The following is a 27,050-nucleotide window of genomic DNA, read 5'->3' as shown; positions in this document are numbered from 1 at the left end:
AATAAATTGTATATAATTATAAGTCACAGGCGTCAATATTCAGGGTTTGGTTATAATAATACAAAATAGTTTACCTATAAATGAAATAAATTTGTTATAATATTATTCTAATATTAGCAAACATTAATCTTTAATAATAAATAAACCATAATCAGTCTTATCTATACATATTTGTAACATAATATGTGTTAAGTAATTTTTTTTACTGACTAAAATATAAAGAGCACTTAATTTATAAATTTATTATAGATATAATTAAATATATAGCTTATACCTAATAGATACTATATAGTCGTTTTATATGAATATAAGTATTAAAAATAATGCTTTGTAATCTAAGAAATATCAAATAGATAGATAATAAATATACTATAATTTGTATAACACTTAAAATAATTATTTAAAAACTTCTTCATAATTATTATAAATTTATATGATAATGGAATGATACACATAAATTATGTATAATGTATATTAAATAATAATTTTTTGCTAAGACGATAAAAAGTTTTCACATAGTGAAATGTGAAATATTTTTAATGCTTCAATTATTTCAACAGCACAAAAATAAATAAATTATTAGAAAAAATATGCTTAAACATATATAGAAGACATTTTTTTTTTTGACACTTATTGCTCAATATAGGTTAATAATTTAGTTTAATTTGAGCACCGTGTGTAATATTGAGTTACAATTAATAAAATATGTACACACTCATCAAAATGGAGAGTAAAAATTATTCATGAAAAAAACCAATAAGATAAATCTTGTTTACAAAATTGAAAAACATTTATTTTTGAACAAAGAGAACAAAAAGTTTTACAAACAACAATATTTTACAAAACAAGTGTCACACATGACTAGGAACAAACTTAAACAATTTTTTTGAAAAAAAAAAATAAAAAAATATCTCAATTTTTTTAGGGGTTGAATTAAATCAGTTAAATTGTTGAAAAAGAAAATTAGGTTAAAAATTACAATAAATGTTTTAACCTTGAGAGTATTCTTTTAATATGATGACTGATTCTAAATGTATAACAGGCAGGTCAAAGCATTTCAAGACAATACTTAATCTCTTTAATTGGATTTCATAAAATAAACTTTTATTTTAATCTTGGAAAAATTATGTTGCATCTGGAATGTTGGTAGAAAAAGCATTGATTGATATAAAAGACAAAAAAATTAAGAAAAGTTTACAAGAATCTATTAAATTATGTTGAGCCTAAATTTGATTGGTAACAATATCAAGAAGTTTTTTTAAAACAAGCATTGTGATAATACATAATTACATATTAGGATAATTATTAATTATAATATAAATATTATTTATGTTAGCATTCGACATGTTCTCAACACAGTTAATAATCAAACTTAATATTTTTTCTATCCTTATGGCTATGGTAACCATGTCTGTAATTTATCATTTCTACCCTTTCAGATCACTTTTCTTTAAGACATACTTCCCAAAATTTAATCACCAATGTATTAATAAATGTTTGTAAAATTTAAGATAATATTTTAAAAACATGAAGGAGAAATATTGAATGTCAAGAGATAAATAAATAAAAAGAAGTTAAAATAACTTATGTTACGACATAGTAACCCCAAGTGCTTCACGGCATCGTTCATAAACGACATAACTTATACTAACAGCAGGTGCTACTTTCATAAAATTTGGAGTTATGCCTCTATACAAGCCAACCATACCTTCTTTTACCCAAATTTCTCTAAATACTGACATCATTGTCCTTGTATCAGGACCTTCTAAATCTGAAACAATAATATATCAATGAAAATTATCGATGAAATAGTAAACAATTTATAAGTAATAACTTACGAGGTGCCTGTAGACGAGTACGGACAAGAGCTAAAGGGTATGAACACACTTGGCCACAAGTACTAGAAACAGTACCACACGCTAACAATAACGGCATTCCAGGTTTTTCCCCATTGTTATGTGAAGCAATATAATTATTTTTTAATGTCTACAAAACAACAACAGAATATGATTGATAAAATAATGCAGTTTTTATGAATAATTTGACTACCAAAATTTTATTAGTCGAAATATGAATTAAAAAAATCATTAGACTACAAAATATTGTATATCGACCATCAATGGCTTGACAAGTTCAAAATTTTATATGAAAGTTTAATATTCCATCCAAACCCAATAGAGACATTTCCTATCATATTTTTAAGTACCTGTTGTAATAAATGTTAAATACTAGTTAATAAAAATGTTTATCCATTTTTGATCCTACCTTCCTCTTAAAAAAATTGAAGACGTAGCTGCCTCTCAATTTTCTCTTTAGCCAAACTACTGCTAACCAGGATGATAATTTATTATCAGTAAATAAATAAATTTAACAAATTTAAAGTATTTAAACACTTGCAATAATATTATAATATTGAAATAAAATATGCTTTATATGATATTTAAAAATATAGCACAAGAAATTATTATATGATATTTTAATCCTTATTGAAATATTTTACTTTTTCAAATACATTTTTAAATCAAGCAGTTTTATCAAATTATACATTTTGAATTTCAAACTTAATAGTTTAAAGGATGCCAGCACACTATTTGTTTATTCTTTATAAAATGACTCATATGCAATTTAGAAAAATTTTGCATTTAGAAGAACAAATATTGTATGGTGAAATCTTAAAGTTAGAACATTAATAGTATTTATATTTTTTTTTTTTTTACAATATTTTAATTTGTCTGTGATATATGAGCATTTCTAAAGTATAATATTTTACAGACCTATAACTTGCATACAAATTGAAAAATCATAACAGAAATTCAATGTTTAAACATATAATACTCCACATTATTGTTTAATGATAGGTCTTTGATATCAAAGCAATCAACACAAAATTGATTCTTCTGAACACAAATTTTTTGTAGCACATGGGTCAAAGAAAGAAACAGTTCAGACATTTTCTGAAATAGATTTTATTTAAACAAAATTAGGTTCTAGGTGTCAGGTGATATGTTTAAGTCCCTGCAGTCATTATTTTAAAAGTTTTAACTTTTGAACATATTTATTTGTCAAACAAAACAATATTTTACAACTTTATATTGTTAACATTTTGTAAGTTTTTTTTAAAGTGTTTTGATAACAAATATTGAATAAGTAGTTAATTAATTGAAAATATTTTAAGTTTAGATGAGTGGAGAAATTTTTCATAGGAGTACTCCCAAAGAATGGTTCACTGACCACTACTCATCCACTCATCGACTTTAAATATAATTATTATTTTTGCAATTTAAATATTGTTTTTTTTTTATTATTATTATTATATTATAAAAGTGAAGAAAAATTTAATAAAGGTATTTTGAATGTGGCACATTGATGGTGTTACAGATGGATGCATAAAATATACAGGACAGAATGCATAATGAATTAAGAAGTTTTTCAAATAGTTGGCTAAACTAGAAGCTTGCTGAAGATATAAAAAACAAGAAGAACCAAACTAATAGGACATATAACTCCACCATAACAGAGTCTATTTAGTAGAATAATAAAAGGTGCCACAATGAAGAAAAATGCCCTTAAAATGTTTTAAGTTGTAATTCAAAAAAATAAAAATTATAAAGATAAAAATTGTTAGACAAATATTGTTCTACAATAGTAAAAAATTATGTAAAAATAATGAATGTAAACAATTAAATGGATCACCTTGTAAACTTAAAGATAGTTACCTCATAAACTGCAAGGTCAATACCAGCATACGGAAGTATACCTAAAAGGTTGGGTACATAACCCCTGTAAAAACTGCGCATACCTTCACGGTAATACATTTTTTGAATACAATCAAATATACCCTTGTATTGATTACTTTTTCTAATGGCTAATCTTGTTTTTAAAACCTAAAAGGGAAAAAAAACATAAATATAAATTCTAATTATAAAAACAAAAAAGTAGCATACTTCTAAGGGATAAATTAATGATTGACTAAAACCTCCTGCAAGTGATCCTGCCATAAATCTTTCAAATATTGTTAAGTCTTTAGTTCTCGAACCCCGAATAAGGCGTTTAGCTTGTTCATAAGCCATAAATTTAAACGCGGACTCTGGAGCTATCTTGAGTACATTAATACCATTTCCACGCCACATGCCTCGTTTGCCTCCTTCTTTTAACATGCTTTTGAAACAAGTTGTAATATTGCTATGTTGATTTCCGTATACCTAAGACACATTTTAAGCTATTTTTATAGTAAATTAATAATTATCATAATCATAATTTCAAAAACATTTATTGGTAATATTTCATATCCATTTCAATTCAAATGAACAGAAGATTTATTGTTTAGTTTACAATTAAAATATAAAGATATGTAAAAATATAATGTAGAAATTAAGATTAAAATATAGATAATTTTGGTATCAATTAAATGAGTTAACACTGCCTTACTTGTAAAAATACTTTAAGCCTATCTAAAGGTGCAGTAAAAGTTCTCGAGACAGCGCCAGCTACACCACCAGATACAAGATGCCGCCACCACATCCCTGTTATCATCTCAGCTTGGGTGAAATCATCTGGTACATTCATGTCTTCTCCAATGTCTATAAACTAAAAATTTTTAAATGATTTTAGGATTAATGTTTTGTAGTAATAACAGTAAATTGATTTCTTTTAGAATATATACAATCTACATAGTATATATATATAATATAAAAGTGACTTGAGACATGGGCGGATAGGGTCTACCAGGCTACCGGGCATTTCCCGGTGGGCCCCCTTCGTATTTCGGTAATGAGGCCCTTTAATATCATGTATTATAAAATTTTTTTTCATGCGGAGGCCCCTTTTTTAAATTTTCCGGTAGGCCAAAAATGGCCTATCCGCCCATGACTAGAGATATAGGTATAACACAAAAATGATTCCAAATGTTGACTTTTTAAAAGAATAATTTTATTTGATTATATAGTTTTTATTAGAAATTATTAATCATAAATAATAAATAATCTTATATCATACAAATATTGGGTAAAAAATATGTATTTTAGATTTTCTTATAATAATCCAGTAAGACATAAATCTAATTGGAATTTTCCCAAATTACTTAGGAAGATTAGTTATTTGTTAATTATATTTTATTAATAGTGTCAAACAAAAAAACTGTTTTGACCTTGGATTAAAAGAGCTCAACCTACAGATACCTGCCAAGTGCATAGTACATTATTAGCAATATATTAGAATCTTGTTTAAATTTCAAATTAATCCGTTTCAAAACATTAACATCATTAAATATAATTAAAAAATAAATAAAATTTACAAATTTATTTTAATTGTTAAATGTTAAAAGTTATAATAATAGGATTAGGAACATGTTATAATAGTTAACTATTCATAATTTTAATATAAATATGTAGTTTATAATACAGTTAAACATGAAAATTGTTAAGTTAAAAAATAGGAAATAATACAGTGTATTCATTTATCTATTACAGCTGATAAGATTGAAAGCAATTAAATAAACAAGGAAGAGTTCTTGATAAAATCGCATATTTTAACAGTAGACCAAAGTCCCAAGAAACTATTTAACTATAAAGCTATTAACAATGCATTACAATATTTTTATTTAAAATTATGTGCGTAAATAAGATTAATTTATAAAACCATCATGAAATATATTTTTAATTTTATATTACCTATATTTGGTAAAAAACTATTCAATGAAATACCTTATTAAAAAATATTACAATATTTTAAAAATAAAGATAAATAACATATTATCTAAGGAAATAATAACAACAAATGTTAGATTCAAATTTTAAGCTAACTATTTATTATTATTTGACGAATAAAAATTAATAAAAATTTTATATAAACACCATCAATTTAATATCTTAATATAAGATTTTTTGTTTACAGCATTTTTGTTCAAGTACTTACTTTGTTTGAAATCATTTGTTTATAAAGTTCTAAATACGATTTATAAATATCACAGCACGAGGGACAATTCTCTTCATAATCAAAATTACATAAACCATCAATTTCGTCTTGTTCGAGTAAGTATTTTAATATTTTAAAATTATGTGTATCCATAATTAACGCTCTTATTAAAATTAAAATATATATATAATAATAGTTATAGAAACGCGAATAAAATTCACTACATCGCATAGCCAGTCTACTAAAATAATTCTTTGCACAGGTCTAAATCAGAACGCTGCTGAATGTCAATTGGCGGGGGCAGTCACACACGTGATACAAGCGTATAATTATCGAACTAGGTACATAACATTGGCGACGTTTAAAGTTAAAACTATTAAGTGTTTCTCAATTTTATGTTTTTATTACTTTCCAAATAATGATTACGCGTAAAATTAATGATTTTGATTAATAATAAACTTCAATCACTTAAAATAAATTTATAAAGAATCCATACTTACAGTTGAATGCCTCCAATATTTGATTAAGTCATGTAAGTCTGTAAAGGGGCAGTAAAGTAAAAAATCTCTCCATTCTTCAAAGCTAATTTCTAAGCTTCCATCTTTATCCATCCTAAAGAATATATATATATATTATAAAAAAAACATAAGCTAGCCTAATTTATTTTAAAATATCAATCTCGAATTAATTACCTTTTAAGAAGTTTTATAGCTTCGGCGTCGTCAATTTCAATTCCTAATTCTTGAAAAGCTCTTATAAGCTCGTATCGATCAATTTTCCCTAAGGAAATTATAGGAATTATATATAAATGAAATTGAAAAAGAAATTATAATTTTAATACTTAAAAAAAAAAAAATCGTAATTTTAAAGTGACTAAATGGGAAAAGTTAATATAAATGTAACATTTCAGAAACACTAAATTATTTTAATAAGTAGTGCAGATTTCCTTTTGCTTTGATACATATAAATATCCGCAATGCGCAGTACTAAATGCGTAAGCGTATTAGTTATCATACAACTAAAATTCTAAATTCAATAATATAGGTAAACAAAGACTAAACTTTAAATGGTTTATATATGTTATTCATATTTGTAATAATAGTAGTTAAACAATAAAATATCATAGTTTTTACCATAAAATAATTTCGTAATAACTTAAATATTGAAAGATAATTTTGTAAATGATATTTTTTGTTCACCTTAAATTTAAATTGCCAATTCAGTATTACATAAATCATAATTTAAAGTTGAATTACATAATACGGACATAAATAATATATATTACAAAATTATACTCAATCAATTGAAATATTAACCTTATCACAAACTTTTCCGATTTATTGAATCTAAATGTCTTTAAAAAGAATAGTTTAAAAAAACTTATATTTATAAAAACTTCTTTGAAATTTTCAACTAGACTACAATGTCAACTAAAAATTTATAATTGATAATATGTCCATATTATATAAATCTATAGATCATAATATCATAACTGTAAACTTATTTAGACGCAATAAGGCTTAGTTACGGTAAAATATATTCAACGAAATACGACGATATTATTATCCATTACATAATATTTTTATATTATTATTTAAAATAATTATAATAATCCCAATAACTGACAAATAAAAAAATACTAGGTCCTAGTCATCCTACATAATATTTTTATTGTAATGTATTCAGAAAATTACCAACATTTTTGCAACAAATCGGTAATAAAATTTACGAATTGAAAATAAATAGAAAATTCGATGATAAACTTATATCAGTTTTTATTAATTTCTGAACACTGATGAATTATGATAAAGCTGTTTTTAATTTTTAAATACAAAATAACTAGTTTAAGTTTAATGTATTATATAAAACTTTCAACACAATCTTTAAGCCAATACAGATCAATTTAAAGTTCAGGTTTTAATAGTATAAAGTATTAAATTAATGTATAATAAAACATCTAAATTGTGTTTAACTATTCAAACCCATAGGAGTACTAAGTTAATTCAATTTCGATAAGCTATTAAATAAGTAATTTTTATCATTTATTCAACTCACTGTTTAAAAATAGGCGATTTATAATATAGTTTAAGGTAATATGTGCATTGCACAATCAAATGTATTTGTTTTCTCATATTATATAAATGTTATAAACATTATACACTTTGTTACATATTATATCTACGATATTTTTTATTTATTTTTTTAAATTCAACCAGGAAGTATAAAAACTAAACTAGAATAGGTATAACACTAGGTCAGTGGCGTCATCAATTACGGGGAGCACAGTGTATGAATTTACTCTCGTCAGATTTTAAACACTGACAAGAGTTTGGTTTATAGTGAAAAAACACGACTGTTATTATAATTTTGAAAAATTTCATACTGATTAATTACTATACTAGGAAATTAAATTTTTGTCACGCACTAATCATAATTGATATTAGTAGATTTTGAGTTAGAAACAATGTAGACATGTGACAACGTGAACGTGTATACAAGATTGGTTGAAGTGAGAGATGTGTGTAGTGTGCATTGTGCAGTGTATTTGTTGTGGGAAGGAACATACAATACTCGTATACAAATATTAGTTATTTTAATACCCGCCTATACTTTGTATTTTCTGTTTTTAAATGCGATGTATGGTAAAGTTGTGAATTCTTATTTTTTCAAGAACGGAACTACGCAGGGGGCGAATATAATAATATATATAGGTAGTAGGTGAAAATGTACAGAAATTTGTATGCGGACGTCGGACTTTTATAACAACAATAATATTATAATTCAGTATAATTCTATTTTTAAAATTTTTGTCATTCCAAAAAATATATGTATTAACCAACGCAATAAAAAATGGTTAAAACTAAATAACAAATATTTAATCTGTTCGTAATTTATAAGAAATCTCTGGATAGTATTATAATTTCCATTTTAGCAATTAGTATTCAGCATTGTAATTACTAATTTGATTTGTTAGACTTCTTTATAAAACAAGTTTAAAAGACGCCACTACACTAAATATTTGAGGTAAACATAATTAAGAAGCAAAATGAGAAAAACATAAACACTATTTTTGTCAAGTCTATAAGTCAACAGGTTCCTACGAAACTAATATTTGATTCTATATTCGTAGTTCATAGAAGTAGGTATGTAATATATGTGACTGTTAATGGACTTTTTAACTCATCTTTTTCATTTCAATTTCAACACTTGCAAAATAAATATTTTGTTCCATTAATACATTATTAATATCTGAACTACATAATATTTTGAACATTCGTATATAACAATTTTTATTATTTAAATATCATTATTTTGAATAAATGATTATTATTAACAGTTTTCACTATAGACAAAAATATAATCAAATCAGACAAATAGTAGACCAAGATTTATGCAAGTGCAATGAGTGTATTTGCTCCAAAAATGTAGAGGCCTCATACTTCAAATATTTTATGCTAAAACAAATATATGATACATCATTTTTGAAAATATATTTTTCCTCTTTTAAGTACATTAATATTTTCTGTTTTCAGTTGTATTGATGAACAAAATCTATGTCCAATAATAGATCAGCAGGTAAAATCGATTATTTTATCAATATACAATCATTGTTGGCTGTACTCGTAAAAGGCAAATCATTGTTAATAGTTCCAAGTTAATGTATGAAATAAAAAACTGTGCTAACCGTTTATTACACAATATGTTCAATATGTTAACGAATTCATCAAACTATACTAAATAATTCTTTGTATTATTTCAGTTAGGAAAATTTGACAGAACTTAACATTTATGGATACCTACACTATAATTTGGATTTATAAATTAAATTTACAACTACATTAATTTCTCTAAGTAGGTCCTTGTAGTTTGTCCCAATTACTTTTAATCAGGCTCTGGGAATATGGATAAGACTTGACACATATAAGAGTTTGAATATAAAAAATAAAATATTTTTAATTTTGACTCTATCAGTTCCTGCTTGTTAATTATTATATTATCACTTATTTTATCTTCCGCTACTATATTTAATTACTATAGAAATTTGGGGAGGAGCGGCTAAACCTTTCCTGTCTTTTGAATACATCTAAAAACAAATAATGCATACTTCTTTTACAAATATTAACATTATATATTGAAAGAGCACTAAAATTGTAAATACAATTTCCTCATTTTCTATTGACTGGTTAAGTATTTATGTATGTAAGCAACAACCATCTGAAATTATTTTTAAAATAAATAATAAACATGTATGAAAAACCACCATTGACTTGTATAATATTTAGTACAGCGGTTCCCAAACTTTTTTCTGCAATGCCACTTTTTTTTTTCACCAAATATAGCCACAGTGCCCTGCTGTAAATATCATAAAAAACATGACAAAAAACAAATTTTGTCATTTATTATGAGACATAGACCGCAGTGCCTTTAAATTATGCTAGCAGTGCTTCTAGTGCAGTTTGGGAACCGCTGATTTAGTACTTTACAACACAGATATTGATAAAAACCTATACAAAACAAATAAAATAATATCTTTTATTGCAGGATGCTTGAGTATGCCTGAGCAGCAACATAGCAAATGTATATACAGACAAATCTATTTTTTAAGTAGTTGGTTTATAAATTATTATATTTAAATGTAAAGAATATTATTAATATTAGTATATTATGAAAGGCATCACTTGAGGATTTAATAATAATAATTTTAAAATTAGTAATATCTTGGGTAAATATTCAAGATATTACAATTTTAAAATGTTCACTATTTATAATAAAAATTAAATAACAAATGCTTTTGAGATGATCTAGATAATATTACCTTTACATTTTATGACAGGTCAATAAATTTACTTATTTGTCCTTATAATCTTATATATATATATATATATATAAGAATATACGTTTGCTGTATTGTAACTTAATAATGGTAAAAATACTATTTCAAAATGTTAGCTCTCTCCAAATTAATTTACTTAATTTTTCGTTTAATGCTTGCTTCAAACATAATTATAAATGACAAAACAGTTACACTTTAAAAAACAATAAGTGATATTTATTTAGAGTAATCCCTTGAAATTTATCAAATGTTATAAATGTATAAGTGAATATAGAGGTAAATAGCTTAGAATTAACATAACATAAAACATTTTAGACATTATGTTTTTAAATTGCTTTTTTTTATAAAACTTCAAAATTTATCAATTAAATATTATTAGACAATATTAGCTTTCAAGTGGAGCAAAAAAATTATTATTTTAATAGTATAAATTTCTTTTTTTCATTTATTTTCTCGAATGTAACTGTTACTTAAAATAAAATAAAATGTAAAACCAAGTTTTATATATTGTTTTAATGATAAGAAATAAAAATAAAATACACCTAAGTAACTTTTTATAAAAATTTAAACAAGAAATAGTTTTAAAAGTTATATTTATGAATTACACTGTTTGTTTTCTATACAATTATACATAAATACCATAGAAAATTACATGAATTGACTATTTTAAGTAGCTATTGAAGAAACTTAATGTGACCAAAACAATTAAGGGCTCATTGAATTTATTTTACTATTTTAAATACTCTTTATTTAGATCAATTTCAAAATATAAAGAAAATCTGAGAAATTGCTCTGCTGTAATTATAGTTTTCAAATGGATCTAGTCATCGCTAAATTTTAAATAAGTAATAAATCATTGTTACAAAAACTGGGAATAGAGTGTCCAGTTTAGAGTAATGGCACATTTTCTAAGTCCTAGTAATTAATATTTTTGACTTGTGAAATGCAAACTATAATCATTGTTTTCTATTAATATCCAATTTTGTAAAAATTTGAACATCTAATGCCTTTGAAAAAACTACAAAAATATATACACGTGTTTCTTTTATCAAACAACACTCATTATTTAAAAAAGTATTTACTTTTTTCAAAATATTTTTTTATGTGGTTTCAAGTTGTTAAAAAACAAACATTTTTATAACAACATTATATTTTTAAATATTTTTTAAGGTTTTTACTTTTTTGAATTACAACATAGAGTTTTAATTTCATATTCCAAAGCGGAATATTTTTCTGAGTATTTTGATACATAAAAATCGAATTTAACGCTAGTAGTTTATGAATTATAGATATTTAAAGTTTAGATTGGCAGAGTGGAGTGGTACGAGGTTACCCCGCAAAATGTTTGTTCACTACTCCGCTTACCTAAACTTAAAATACTTATAACTCATAAGCTATTCGTCCTAAATTCGATTTTTATGATTCAAAATACTTAGAAAAATATTCTGCTTTGGAATATGAAATTAAAACTCTATGTTGTCATTCAAAAAAGTAAAAACTTAAAAAAATGATTGGGATAAAAAATATTTAAAAATATAATTTTTTAGTAAAAACATGGTTTTTTTTAACAATTTGAAACTATGTAAAAAATATTTTGAAAAAAGTCAATACTTTTTTAAATAATGAATGTTGTTTGATAAAAGAATAACCCTGTATATTTTTATATTGTTTTAACTGCTGTAAGTACAACAACTTAGGAATCCTGTATAAAAATTTTGAAATTAAGATTGAAAAAATAAATATTTAATAAAAAAAAAACAATAAATTATAAACTATATTCTTATTTTGTGACATAAAATTTAAAATACAAAAATAATCATTTTAAACTAGTTATAAATTATAAGTAACATTAAAACAAAACAAACAAATGTTAATATCTCTATAAGTTATTGTGTTCATTATATTTTTATTTGAAACCCTTACCAGTTATTTTTGGTTTATTAAATAAATAGTAATAACTAAATTAGTTAAAACAATGTATTATGAATTAAAAAATACACTTTCAATAAAAATTATATATGAAACAGCATGTCAAAATATAATATAATTACCAAGTTTTATAACTCATAAAAATATTTTTTATTTGGGTATCAGGCATATTCATACACCTTTAAAAATTCAAATTTTATTTATAATCAACACTAATTAATCAACTGTTTATATTCACAAGTATGCTCAAATATGATATTAATAAGTTACCACAAAACATAATTTTAATGTAATTATATATATAATAGCTAGCTTGCGTAGGATATTTTTTCTAGATAACTATCGCTAACATAATTATTCCAAAAAAATTATAATGAAAAAATGAAAGTAAACCTATTCACACAATTTTAAATACATTAACAACAGAGCATAACATATTGATTATAACCAATTATAGTAAACATAGTAATAAAAATTCTGATTTACATATTATTCAAAATTAGAAAGCATATTCAGATACCTGTTATTTTATAAATGTCTGATTAAATTATTAAATTCAACCTACAACTTTACTCAAAATTAATTATAATATGTATTTTTTTATCTATTAAATATACATACTACAAAATATAATCAACACAAGTATTAGTACCTATATAATATAATATATTATAGTATTATTAATCTCTCAATACATAGTTACTTAAATATTATAGTTATAAATCTAATTGCCATTATGTTTAAAGAGTTAGCGTTTATTAGATTACATCTTACCATCTTTGTTTTTGTCAATGTTTGAAAAACTTAGCCTTAATGATTTTTCATGTTCTTTAACATAATGTATAAATTCAGCTAATGTAATTGAACCACTTTTAGTAGCATCAGACATTTCCAAAAACTTCTAAAAAATAAAATAAAATGCCAAATTAAATAAGCTACTTATAACAATAAAAATATTAAATTAGGGTGACCATACATTTAATTTAAAACAGAATTGTTCTTTATTGTGAGCAGCATGTTCCTGTCCACCAACTTTTAAATTGGATACTATTGATCTCATTTTAATCTTGTTATCTTAATAATATTTTCATTTAACAAACCTTCTTTTGGTAAAGAACAATTGTTTGAGATAGAAAAGAGGCAAGTCTCACAGTAAAATTATGATTATTTAAATCACCACACTTTACAAAAATATACCTCGTCTAAGAGGCACATGTGCTGTTATGTTTAAAACATAAAAATTATTAAATAATTTTAGGAGTTCTTTTATTTTAGATTGAAGCAAAAACTGTTGTTTTCTTTTATAATATGGTCACCCAAATTAAATTCCATTTAAAAAAAAGGATTTTTTTTTAACTTACTTGAGCATACTCTTTATCATGCAATGCAATGGACAAATCGTGAATGTCGATTTTACCATTCTTGTCCATGTCGAGCGTTTCAAATAATTTAGCCAAACGAAGTTCATCTTCATTAGGAAGCTCATGTAGATAATGAGGAGGCATTACACTTTCAGTATTACTAGGGCCAACAGGCACATGATGATTTATGGCGTTCACCATATTAACTTAGCTGAATAAAATGTTGCTTAAATTGTATTTCTATACTCAAACTAAGTAGAATCATACATAACAAATAAATTAAAGATACAAGCAACTTCACATAGAGTAAATATAAATTAAACTTTGAAATTTTAAAACGATAAATAATTATTAAGAAATTTAGTAATGTTCAACTAAACTCTAAAGAGAATTTCCAGAATTTTCGAAAACTCAATACTCAAGTTTTTAAGTCTTGAAAGTCAAAATCATCATTATCAAAACGTATCATTATAGACTGTATCATCTTAATTTTCTTATCAATCTAGTTACCATATACCACACAAATAAATACGTTAATCATCATCATGGTGAAAGGCATTTACCGCCTTTTTAAATTTTAAATGTGCAATATTAATTTAATTGATAATAATAATTTTATTGTGTAGTAAGTTTTTACTTATATTATGATTAGGGTTGCCATAATTTCATCAAACAAAACCGGGACAGACAAAAAAAATAGTAAATACATTTAGAAATAAATATCATTAAATTATATAAGTCATTAGGTATGTATTAAAAAAATGACACAATAGGTTATAGTGTTATAACTTATACACTTTATTACTGTAACAAATAAATTATATATATATATTATATCATAATTTATGATTTATTATGCAAATTAAATTTACCAGTAACAGAATAATATTTTTTGGTCATCAATTTGATTTCTTTGTTAATTTTTAACTGTGATCAAAATTGGTAATTTTACTGTGTATTGTAAATGTCAATCGCACATCAATTCTGTTCTGTGACTCACTCCAACCTTTAAGCAATACTGCAAACATTGATTAAATATACTATATAATATAATATAATATTGTATATTTAATCAACGCTGCAAATATCAAATTAAAATTTGGAATTTTTTTTTTATTGATATGATTGTCCTAAAACCTAAATTGAATATGTGGTTATTATTCATAGCAAAAGTTAGTAGTATTTTCCTAGTATTTGACCCAGCAATCATATGCACAAAAATATTAATGCAGTGGCTATTTTCACGACCGACGTGAAATTATGTATTTTTCATAGATAATAAAGATATCTTTATATTTTCACGTCCTATTGAACGTAATTTTAATACTGATAGTATTTCTGATAGATCTAGCATCTAGCACAGAATAATATTATTTTAATTTATTGTACATAAACATGGGACTTACCAAAACAAATCAACATATTATTATTCATCTAAGTATATTCATGAACTTACTGGGACGAAACACTGTCTCAACACTTACTCATGTGCGCAATTATGGGGGGGGGGGGGCTAGGGCTAGGGCTAGCACTCCCAATATCAAAATTAGCAACCCCAAATTTTCTGAACAGTTTTTACAATACTGGTTATACTAAAACTTCTGATTTTTAAATCATAATTTATTGATTGGTAATATATTGATAAATTATCAAAATATTGTTTTTTAAGTTATTTTAATCTCTGATGGTCAATGGAAACAACTAACACAATTTACAGTATACACAATGCGTAAAATCAGTAGGTTTTATTTTAAAACATTTTTCCTAGATTCCCGACCTACGCTCAAAATTTTTTTTTTTTCGTCTACTATATTTAATTATATATAAAAATGGTAACTAATTGAAGACGGAGTCCTGAGGATCATTTAGTTCCTACAGATCTTTAAGGCTCATTCAGTAGTCAGTACCAACTCTTGAGTTCTGGAAGTTCTGGTTTCAATTATATTTGCATCCACATCAAGACTTCAACTGTTTTTGACATTTGACTGTCATTTAAAAATCCATCTAAAGAGTAAAATATATATGTTATATATTAAAAAAGGAACATTTTAACAACCCTACCCAGTGGCGCACAGACTGTGCGGCACAGTAGATTTTTCACAAGGGTGTCAAAAATATATATCTCGCGGTCCCACCCAACCCACAAGTAAAATCTGAGTTTATACTCTTTAAACAATTTATATTAAATTAAACAAATATTTATCAAAATAACATCCGAATTCACCCAGAACCAGTCACACTCACCCAGTCACCCAACAATTCTCTGAGGGGTGTCAGTCGACACCCCTGACCCCCCCACAGTGTACGCCACTGACCCTACCTATGTTTGTAAGTTCAACTTCTTGATTTTTCTTGAAACTCAGTTCCAGAAACCTCAGAAGCAAAAGAAGCCAATCATTTTATATGCATGTAACAAATTTTTTGTGCTGGTTATAAATATGTTTTTTTTTGTGCTCACAGTAACAATATCAATACAGTTTTGCACCATAATGTTGGGCACTGTCAATGTGTCTGTACCTTCAAGTTCCTCATGAATTATAATATTCTGCATTTTTAGAGTACACAATGCTTTGTATCATTTCCAAGCACATCAGTCATTTTTCTACATAAGTTAATGCATTTAGATCATAAAATACTTCTTAACGGTGTTAATTTTCATTTTTTCACATGACATTGACCTCAAACAATGAAAAATATAAATTAATATTTGTGATTCCGGAAACTGTTGCTTAAATACATTTCTTTCTGTAAATCCTTGTCCGCCATTATACAATTGATATTTGTCCAGTCAGAATTACGTTTTTTAAATGTTGTTGGCATGTCTGATACATTTTCCTTGTATTCACTAGTGAGGAGACAAAATCCAACAAATTCACTGAGACAGTTACTTTCAATCACTATAGTCATGTTGAAGGAAACAAAAAAAGTATATTGAATATAATATAACAGTTGGTTATAAATTGTTAAATGTTAAGATAAATACCTAAAAAACGTAGAGAGGCATTCTTTATTGACTTTATATATTGCATCAACAAACAACAAACAATACCTCGGGACACAAAGAAAATATTCTTTGCATTTCTTTGTACTGAAAAAAAATGGCTTTGAGCTCATTTTTTCATTTTATTAAATATTTAAGGTGGTGTTAGTTCCTTCGTAATTAGTTGCCAAAACTTTTAATGCATCTGATGCTGGAGACTTTGATATGATAAAATTATGAATGTCTTTTAAAGTTAATTTTGTTGTGAGTCTTCATCTAATCATTTTGTAAAATCTTTTTATTTACTTTCATTTTGACTAATTTTGATACCATAATTTTACAATCAGTATCTAATCGTCTTTGTGTAGGATAGTGATCATACATTGCCTAAACTAAATATTTGTTTTATTATACTTATATTTATTTACAATTTCTGTTATAAATTAGTTAACTGTTTACCTTGCTACATATATTAATGGTTCTTGTAAAGGTGGTTCTATGTTCACTAATAAAACTAGTTATGAGTAATTTTTCTCCACAATCATTGGGTCTTATAGTCATTATCACAGGGCAATTTGAACAGAAAGAACTGGAATAAATATCAATACCAAGATGATTTAAACATTTAATTACATAAATTATAAACAACAATTTATTTATAACTTTGTTGTAGCCGAAGACCTGTTGACTGAGTTAAGTACTCTCCACTTCTTACACATCTATAATCTAAAGCAGCATATTCCAAAGTTGGATTTATGTGCTGTTTTAATCCCTTTTTTTGTAGCACCTTCAATGGTTCTAGAACTAAACTTGGTGAAGTTTGACATTGTTTTATTTTCATATATTGAAATGGAATTTTCCAACCCAACAAGAGAAGCAAATACCTTGCCAATTTCAAGTTCCAAAGACTGAGGTAATAATTAAGTATTAATAAAGATTATTGATTAAACAAATACATAAAATTAATAATATTAAAACATAAATTTAATTTCAATGTACATTTTGTACATATACATGAATGGTTTCACCATGGTTTTATCCAATAATATAATAAACCAATAAATATAATTTTAACTTGTACACATCCATAATAACTGTTCTTACAGCCATAGACATGTATTATATCTATGTTTACAACTTGTATTATCTAATATTCTATCAATAATATAAACAATAAAAAGTAAAAATTGCTTATATCATTCATGGGACAAATTAGATTGTAGAATAAAAATGTTTGAAAGTTTATTATTACAATATGTCCTGAAACCTAGGCCATAATTATAATATATCATCTTAGACAATTCAAAATTTGTTATTGCCTGCAATTTATAAACAACAGGATCTGGCCTTAGGATGATTACAAAAAACATTTTTATTTTAGGTCAGGTTTCTTTATTTGTATCGGTTTTACCAATGTAATGAGTAGTTATATAATTTATGAAAGTTAGGCGTGTTTGTTATGTTTTCGTATGATGTGTTTTCTAAGTAATCCACTGGAAACAAATGCTGACTTGCACATACCACATTTGTATGGCCTTTCACCAGTGTGTAGCCTCATGTGTTCGGTCAGCACGTGCGATTGATTAAACGCATATCCACAACTATTGCAAACATATGGCCGATATCCTGTGTGTGTTCTCATGTGTACTGACCGGTTTGACGAACATGTAAACTTTTCGTTGCAGACATTGCATGTAAATGGTTTATGTCCAGTATGCATCCTATAGTGCACAGTTAGGGTGTATATCTTCTTAAATGACAGCCCGCAAATGTCACACACGTGTGGCCGATTTACATCCACTGGTATTTCGTTTCCATTTGGCTTGTGTCTTTTATTGTGCTCGTCCAAGCTATTAATATGTTTAAAATATTTATGACAAATTTGGCAAACATACGGACCAACTTTGGCTCTAATATTGTGAACTAAAGTTTCATATTTTTCATCAATAGGTACAGTGGTAGTTCCAAAAGCTTCGCTGCAGACAACCTTATCATCCATAATATATTTTTTACTAATAGTAGTGGTCCCACAATCTATCACTTTCACTGGCATCGGTATGATTTCTACTTGGCTTGCAATCTATAGATTATTTATTTTAAATTGTTAGAAATTACATTAGATGCATGGATATAATACTCGTTATGATTTAATACAGACTCGTGTGTCACTAGAATACTTTGTATTTGAAACATTTACTGATTGACATGGTAAACAAATCTCTGCGGTCATGCTTTCATTGCTCGTGGGGGTAGACTTGTAACTTTTTTGAGCAATCTTCTAAAAATGATTTGTTTAAATTATTTAATATTAAATCTCATACAGATTTTATACAAACCTTGATGTTTCTCAATTTATTTGTGTTTGAAACTTTTAAAGATTGATAGTGTAAGAGCTGCATCATCGCTTTGGACATAGATCTTTTGCTCATGGTAGAAGTAATTTTTGAGCATTGAATACGCCACATAACTTTTTTCGGCAATGTCATTGATACTTGGCTTGCCTGAAAATTTTTTTATTTAACATTTTTAAACATAATATTATCAATATAGATATTTTAATGACTTAAGAAATACTTCTATTATTCGTATTCATAAATGTAATAATTAATGTGGTAAGGCATAAAAATCACAGTTATGATTTATGAACTTCTTTAAATTGCAATGCACTTCAAAGTTTAGTTCAAGTTTTAATATTTACAATTATAGTGAATAGTAACGAGTGTTCAAGTAAAGTTTTCGTGAAAATTGAAAATATCGACAAATTAGAAGGAAAGAACTAGGAGATAGCAATAATAACTAACATTAATAGACCGTTAGTCGTTTAATATTTTAATAATATTTACCGGGGTGGTGTGATGTGTGATGTTTATTGATATGATAATTTCACAATAAATATTAAATATAAACTATAACCTACCTATACTGTTTTATACTACTGGTTGACAGTAGTTAGCACTATAGTACATAGCACATAGCACCACGAATCATGATTTAGTATAACAATAAAATATTAATTAAATGATATAAATTACAATTAATAAAATCCTAAATTCCTAAATATTAATAAATTATTATTAATGGAATAAATCAGTAAATAATAAATATTTGATAATTTTATCATAGAGTAATATTCAGTGATATTATACTGATAACTGATGATAAGTAATTAGTATTACCATAGATAATAAAGATATAGATAGGCTACGCCAGCATCACGGATTAATATACTGGATACGCAACGAACCTGTGATAAGTGAAGCACTGACCTTCTCACGTTGCGGTAAGATTCCTAGCGCGATCGTGTGTAGTATTTACAAACTAATTCCCGCGTATTTTTAATTCGTGATTTTATCACATGAAAATATATAGTAATATATTATATTATAAAAAAAGTCTGTATTGTGTAAGCTCTATTAGCATAATATAATAATAATCATCATGGATTAATATATTAATAATCACAAAGGTTTGAGATTATATTTTAATTGAATCTGTGTTAACAATATAACCTAATAAATCAAAGATAATATTATGCAATAGGCAACTGACCAATATTTTTTATTCTAATATATATTATTTTCTATCAACATGCCGCCTCGGTTAGATAAATGTTGCATTGAAAATTGTTTAGGAAATTCTAAATCTAGGTTTAGTGTTCCAATAGCCTCCCATGAAAAATGGGAAAGAGTAATTGGTAAGACTTTAAATAAAAGGTCAAGGATTTGTGGTGATCACTTTCTTAAAGAAGATATAATTGACACCTGGGTGTCAGGACAAGGGACTAATAAGTACTCGGTAAGTATTGATTAAACATTACAATTTATAAGATTTATGCATCTATGACTACTAATTTGAATAAATCTATTAAGTATTGCCTAACTATATAATTGAATTAAAGTCTGTATATTTTTATATTACTTTATATTTCATTAATTTTACTTTTAACATATCTCAAGATATGTAATTTAGAAGAATGAATTTAGAAGAATTTACAAGAATGTAATTTTAACTTTTAAATTAAAATATAATTAATATAAATATGGAATAATGTAATAATGTAATATTGATACAATATTATGGTATACAATAATAAGTAATTATCATGTGGTGAAACTGTCTTAGTTCATATTTTCATTCATTAGCGCTAGGTGTCATGCCGCAGTCGAAGAAGGACAATGACTCAAAAAAAGCAGTGATAAAATGCATCGTTGCGTATCCAGTATATTAATCCGTGGCCAGCATTAATGTTCATCCCCGAACCCTATATAAAATATATTTGGGGCCGCGTTCCCGGAGGAGAGGCAATTGGGGCCCTTTTATCAATGCTTTTATATTGATAGTTGATACTCAATATAGGTATACACTATACTTATTTGGCCTTAATTCCTACTGATAAGACCGTTTTGTCCTATCCATATTTTCATTATCTATGGCAGGGTTCGGCAACCTGCGGCTCTCGAGCCACATGTGGCTCTTTGGATCTTAAGTCGCGAGTCGCGACTCTCCAGCTCCCATGCAAAAATTAATATTTTATGTTCAAAAACAATATTTTATAATATTTTATAATATAAATTTTTTTATAAAAAAAATAATAACTATATAGGATCCGAAAACCTGACATCTATGGATCTATCTATAAATTTCAATGTAACTTATTAAACTTATATGTAACTTGTTATTCAATGTAACTTTGAATTAATACTATAATCAAGGTTATAGATACATTATACACCTTGACTATAGTCTATAATAATAAATACAGTATAAACATATGTACAACCATGTTTTATAATATGACCTAAAATTTTATTAAATCGGTACCCTCTCACTATAAACCCTAAATTCATACTTGTGCTGTTTTTTTAATTATTTTTTTATAAGCGACTATATTTATGTAATCAGTTAGAAAAACACATATATTATTGTTTATATTTTAGAATGCTTTATTGAAACTAGAAAACATTTAATGCAATATTATGGCTGCAATGTGAACACAAACTAATACTAATAACTAACTAACTATAGCTAATACCGTTATAATTCTGTAATATTACTGTTTTGCATTCAACACAAAAGTAGTTTTTATGCATTTAACGTAAAATGTCTAAACAAAAATAAGGCAGACTAGAATTTTGACTTCAATTAGTTTAATCAATACAAAATTTAATATACTACCACAAAGTAAATATAGTCATATTTTCAAATATATTTTACGTTGGAAATCATTTAAGTGTAAAGTTATATTTTATATGACATAACTATCATTTTTGAATATAGTGAGCTTGTCTTAAACTCCCTAAATGCAGTAGTATCACAAAAATCGTAGTTTTTAAACTGTGGGGTTCATGCTTTAGAGTTTAGGTGTTCAATTTCATAAATCTATATAATATGTAAAGATAATATATACTCGTAATACTCAAAAGGAAGCAAATAAAAAATTTCCCCTCAAGGATAAAACTGTATATCAGCTTTTGACTTTTATTCATACAGAATTATGGTTAGAAAACAACTAGATAATCATTTGCTTCGTTATGGACCATTGTTAAACCAATATTTAGGAGATATGTACATAAAAATAGAGACTGAAAAATTTAATTTTATCAGAAATTATCAAAAAAAGCTTAGAACAGATAAATATATTCATTTAAAATATGCCGTTGGAAGACAAGATGCTGAAGCAGATCAACTTGAAACATTAGTTGTGTTGCCATCATCTTTTATAGGAGATCCACGATATATATATGCATGAACAATCCCAAGATGTACTGACGGACGTTCGACACTATGACAGATCATATATAGTTTGGGATGAAAGTCCAATGTCTCCTAAGAAAGGATTTGAAGCTTTAAACAACTGTCTAAAGGAAAAATTCGAATTTATTGATGGGAGGAGTCACGGTACTGCTGGCTGGAATTTTTCGACAAACTCTACCAGTCGTATCAAGAGCCAAGAGGAACTCGTGCTAATGAAATTGCTGCCTGCATCAAGTCTTCATATTTGTGGCCTCTAGTAGAAAAAATTTCTTTGACCATAAATATGCGAGTACATTTAAAAAGAGACAGGACTGCTGAAGAGACAGTTTTCAAAGTTACTCTTAAAAATATGAACATTTCAAAACAATATCTGGTTACGAAAAAAAAATAATGATTAATTTTGATTCAAGTACCCTTTTTGCCAAACGTAATTCAAACGTTTGAGATTCATTTTCCGAATAATATAAAATATGCTGTTTACAATAACTGCGCATACATTATTATTAAAATTGTAAATACCTGCTATAATGTTGACTGTGAAAATCACAAGCCGAATAAAGACAAAAAGTTTTCCGTATTTTAATCCCCATACAGGTATGTATTAACCTCTGGAATACTGGAACGAATGGACACAAATTGTTTCAAAAAACAATGATGACATTATAAGACTTTAGACTAGCATATTTGTAAACAACATTTTTATCCTAAGTGTATAAGTCTAACAAAAATAAATATTTGGCAATTTTATCTCTTAATCGTTTTTCAGGATCCCCGGTGTCCATCACGTGGATAAAACCTAATTGGATTTCTTTTAAACATATTAATGTTGGATAGAATATAAATGTCATTATGGCGGTCTCGTAATTCGATTGAAGATTTTGTACCTGATCGATATAAATCGTGACCCTTTTCAAACAATATTGCCAACGCAAGTAACGCGATCAATAGATCGACGAGATTTAACCCCTTTTCCAGCCAACCAAGCACAGTCACCACACCCGTTCATCAATGTCGAGCTCGCGCCTAAATTATTTAAATACGCCGCGTGTCGTAATATGCATGTACGCATGTAACACGTAAGTGTATACACATTGCCTACACTCCGCCTGTCCGTAGCTGGAGTATTCACCGTGTTTCGACTTAAAATATTGGTCGTAGGAAAGTTTAGGTACAAGTGTATAACATTAAGTTTAAGCTATTTACAACACAGGTTACCACCGTCGAGGACTACCTGTCAATTGCACAGTAAAATCTTTTGATTGATGGCAAAAAACGTGACGACGACCGATGAATAGCTAACTGGAAATATATCGAAAACATTTTCAGACACGTTACCTACTACTTACTAATAGGTAATACAATATGTAATACCTAGTTATATATTGTATGTGGTTTGCGTTTGAAAGTACATATTAACTATTAGGTACCTATTTAATATATATATCTATATGTACAACACTATATTTTACTGCTGGACTATGCAAGTGTTACCTGATGAAATAATCTTTTATTATCCTTCGGAAATACAAATAAAAATTAAGTAAGTATAAAAAAAATATTGTATACCAACTTACTATATGATGTATTTTATGAATATATTATTATTTATTAATAACAGATAGTCAGATACTTAGATATAGGTAAATATAATAATATCATTTATGTTATCTTATGCATTATTTTATTATGTATTATATTTTAGTAGTCTGCAATCGCGACGTATGTGCTTCGTGCTCTATTATATATACCATTGAACGAATGTAAATCTTGAACACGTGCTCAAATGAGCAGCGAAATTCTTATGATACATAATATTATATAATCATGGCACAAATGCACTTTACCAACCCCTCACGTCTTTTAATTTTTGAAACGATTTGTTTTTTACGCTCATCTATCAACCACCCCCGTGGCTAAAATATTAAATGAATAAACCTACCTAAGCTTACTAAACGGGTTACTATTCTGGCCGGCTTCAAAAACATCATATTATTTATAAAAAAAAAATCATAGGTATGCGTTGCGCGTGGCAATAAAGTAGTGTTGAGTCCATGCGTATAAACGTAAAATAGCAAACTTTGGAAGGCTATATAACTTCTAAAATAATAGCTTCCGGTAAAAAAAATTTACACCATCGTTTTAAGCATAAAAAAAATTGAATATCGTGAGGGGGTTGATAAAGTGTATTTTAGCCATGGTCATATATTATTATTTATTATTCACGATTAACAGAATTCGAGAAAAAATATATACCATTTGTAATTAGTAATTACTAATTACCTACGAATGGTTATTTTCTTAATAATGTAACATTGGCCAATTGATGGAAACTTATCGATTAGGGCATTTGGCCCAGCTGTTATGTTGTATGGTAAGTCACTCAAATTCACTAAAAATAAACCATCTGTATCTATTTCATGAAAATTGAAATGATAAATAGTAAAAATTTAAACAATAAAACCAAATAATTTGGTTGTTCAGATCTAGAATATGACGATTGCGGATTAACTAACTACTAATAGTAGGACCAACACACAATTAAACAATAATAAATAACAATTAATGATAATTGTAATTCTTAATCATCAACGTGAATTTAAAAAAATATGTTTATGATTTATATAAATTACACTGTTGTCTGTTATCTATAATCGACTAAGAGTGGAAAAATAAAAATATTAATCTCTAGTAGGTACTGTAATAATTGTATATTATCAGGTGTGTATATACTGCGTATATAATCATTAACCATAATCATTATAAGTATGACATTAACGCATGCGTGCTTTTTAAAAATCTAAATTCGACACATACAGAAAAAAAAAAAAATAGATAACAAACACGTGCGCTGGCGAGAATTAATTATTTTTATTTGGCCTTTAGAGTTTAGGGTTATCAGAGTAGGAAGACCGGAGACCGGAGACGGGAGACTTATTATGTAATGTATTTGTATTGCTGTATTACATTTTTACAAAAATATTATATGACGTGGTCCGTTGTAATACTTTATAATATTATTATAATTAGTAGCAAATACCAATACTATAATACTAGGAATAAATTTTCTAAAAATTTTACGACCGTTGCCCGCGAGCCCTCATTATATATAATAATATTCTTGCATGTCTGGATCACTAAAAAGTAGAAATAGAGGCGTACACCTGATAACGTAGTGCCACTGTTGCGGTTAGCTTGGTCACGCGCTTACAGCACGCATAACTACATATTTATTATTAATGTGGTACGTCATAAAATATCATATTATTTTTTTTTTCCAAATCGTTCTTATGCAAAAATATGTCATTGCAAATTATTATATATATAGTTTAGCAATAGTTTATAATGTATACAAAACAAATAATGCGAGTAAACTAGTAAACTGCATGTACAGATGTATAAGTACTGTACACACTACACACACCTTGGATTCTCAACGAAAATACTGGTAAATGTAAAATAATAATAATTTATAAAAACACGTGTACATAATTCAATATATTAAAAATAAAACTATTTATTATTTTTATACAAGTCGTTAACTAAGTTACAATATTATGGGAATATATTATAATTTAATTTTTGTCGTTCGCAATCGGCATTTGTTCATAATATATACTTTAGACGATTTGACATAGGTATGTAGTAGGTACTATATACACTAACATAGTAACATGGATTCACGTATTGTTTTTGATTTGCATTTTAGAACCGACGCCAAAGTCCGCTCGCCACTCTGTCCTCCAGTGACCAGTACCAGTACCTACTTAAAATATTAAATCAAGTGAGGACTGGAAAACCGACTTATTCTAAATATTCTAAACTGCATACAAAATATTAAAATTGACTAGCCGAGACAACAATATATTTTAAAATAAACGGTCAGGAGTTTTCATACGTCTACAGTAGTATCGGAATTGAACTTGACTGAATAAACGGGAAAATGGCTAAGCTATTAAAAAATTAAATGAAAATGTTAATTACTTTAGTTTTAGCTTAATATAATATATTATGTATAATAAAATGTAGTATGGATGTACCTAACATTAGGATAAATGATAAAATACAATAGGTAACTGACGAGTGTAATTAATATTATAACATGCAGATGTATAAAACCATCGATTATGAAATATATAATAATATTTATAATTGATGATCAAAGATGACACTATGAAAGTATAAAGCTAATTCTATTTAAAAAAATAGCATAAACTTTTAATTCTATATATTGATTTTACAATTATTATCATGTTACTTTTTAATTTTTTTTTGTCATCAT

General features: G+C 26.3%; 2 protein-coding genes and 1 long non-coding RNA gene across 8 annotated transcripts; 1 reads left to right on the top strand and 2 right to left on the bottom strand.

Moving 5' to 3' along the window:
• Positions 1 to 691: 691 nt before the first annotated feature.
• On the bottom strand, positions 692 to 14,481 carry SCaMC (Short Calcium-binding Mitochondrial Carrier). Its single transcript, XM_015516172.2, has 9 exons — positions 14,038 to 14,481; positions 13,451 to 13,577; positions 6,606 to 6,693; positions 6,414 to 6,525; positions 4,429 to 4,587; positions 3,945 to 4,202; positions 3,717 to 3,884; positions 1,839 to 1,986; positions 692 to 1,771 (listed from the first exon to the last, which is right to left on the bottom strand). Exons 1-9 carry the CDS (start codon positions 14,236 to 14,238, stop codon positions 1,590 to 1,592), a joined length of 1,443 nt encoding a protein of 480 aa, XP_015371658.1. The 5' UTR covers positions 14,239 to 14,481; the 3' UTR covers positions 692 to 1,589.
• On the top strand, positions 5,604 to 10,173 carry LOC149057645 (uncharacterized). Of its 2 annotated transcripts, XR_016190822.1 has the most exons (4): positions 5,604 to 5,777; positions 5,893 to 6,029; positions 6,176 to 6,254; positions 9,447 to 10,173. It is a non-coding gene; the product is annotated as an uncharacterized LOC149057645 (long non-coding RNA). The 2 variants fall into 2 exon arrangements; XR_016190821.1 differs by lacking the exon at positions 6,176 to 6,254 and having other exon boundaries at positions 5,612 to 5,777.
• Positions 14,482 to 18,386: 3,905 nt separating the features above from the next.
• LOC107167208 (uncharacterized) lies at positions 18,387 to 20,121 on the bottom strand. Of its 5 annotated transcripts, none has more exons than XM_015516152.2 (4): positions 19,935 to 20,121; positions 19,354 to 19,518; positions 19,176 to 19,292; positions 18,387 to 19,097 (listed from the first exon to the last, which is right to left on the bottom strand). In XM_015516152.2, exons 2-4 carry the CDS (start codon positions 19,501 to 19,503, stop codon positions 18,462 to 18,464), a joined length of 903 nt encoding a protein of 300 aa, XP_015371638.2. In that variant the 5' UTR covers positions 19,504 to 19,518; positions 19,935 to 20,121; the 3' UTR covers positions 18,387 to 18,461. The 5 variants fall into 5 exon arrangements, with proteins under 5 accessions (XP_015371638.2, XP_015371635.2, XP_015371634.2 ...); XM_015516149.2 differs by having other exon boundaries at positions 19,176 to 19,295; positions 19,861 to 20,120; XM_015516148.2 differs by having other exon boundaries at positions 19,176 to 19,295; positions 19,935 to 20,119.
• Between the last annotated feature and the right edge of the window lie 6,929 nt (positions 20,122 to 27,050).

This window comes from Diuraphis noxia, unplaced genomic scaffold (genome assembly GCF_037042655.1).
Source record: "Diuraphis noxia isolate RWA-SAM2 unplaced genomic scaffold, SU_Dnox_SAM2 contig0003, whole genome shotgun sequence".
NCBI lineage: Eukaryota > Metazoa > Arthropoda > Insecta > Hemiptera > Aphididae > Diuraphis > Diuraphis noxia.
The sequence above is the reverse complement of the archived record's forward strand: the minus strand, read 5'-3'. Positions and strand labels throughout refer to the sequence as shown.

Excerpts from the sequence above, each read along its gene's own strand:
- LOC107167208 (XM_015516149.2), bottom strand. The coding sequence starts at position 19,503 with ATGACATTGCCGAAAAAAGTTATGTGGCGTATTCAATGCTCAAAAATT. Across the intron at positions 19,296-19,353 it reads ATAAATTGAGAAACATCAAG|AAGATTGCTCAAAAAAGTTA; the intron begins GTTTGTATAAAA and ends AATCATTTTTAG. Across the intron at positions 19,098-19,175 it reads AGTATTCTAGTGACACACGA|ATTGCAAGCCAAGTAGAAAT; the intron begins GTCTGTATTAAA and ends AATAATCTATAG.
- SCaMC (XM_015516172.2), bottom strand. The coding sequence starts at position 14,238 with ATGGTGAACGCCATAAATCATCATGTGCCTGTTGGCCCTAGTAATACT. Across the intron at positions 6,526-6,605 it reads GCTATAAAACTTCTTAAAAG|GATGGATAAAGATGGAAGCT; the intron begins GTAATTAATTCG and ends TATATTCTTTAG. Across the intron at positions 4,588-6,413 it reads AATATTGGAGGCATTCAACT|TTTATAGACATTGGAGAAGA; the intron begins GTAAGTATGGAT and ends AAAAATTTTTAG.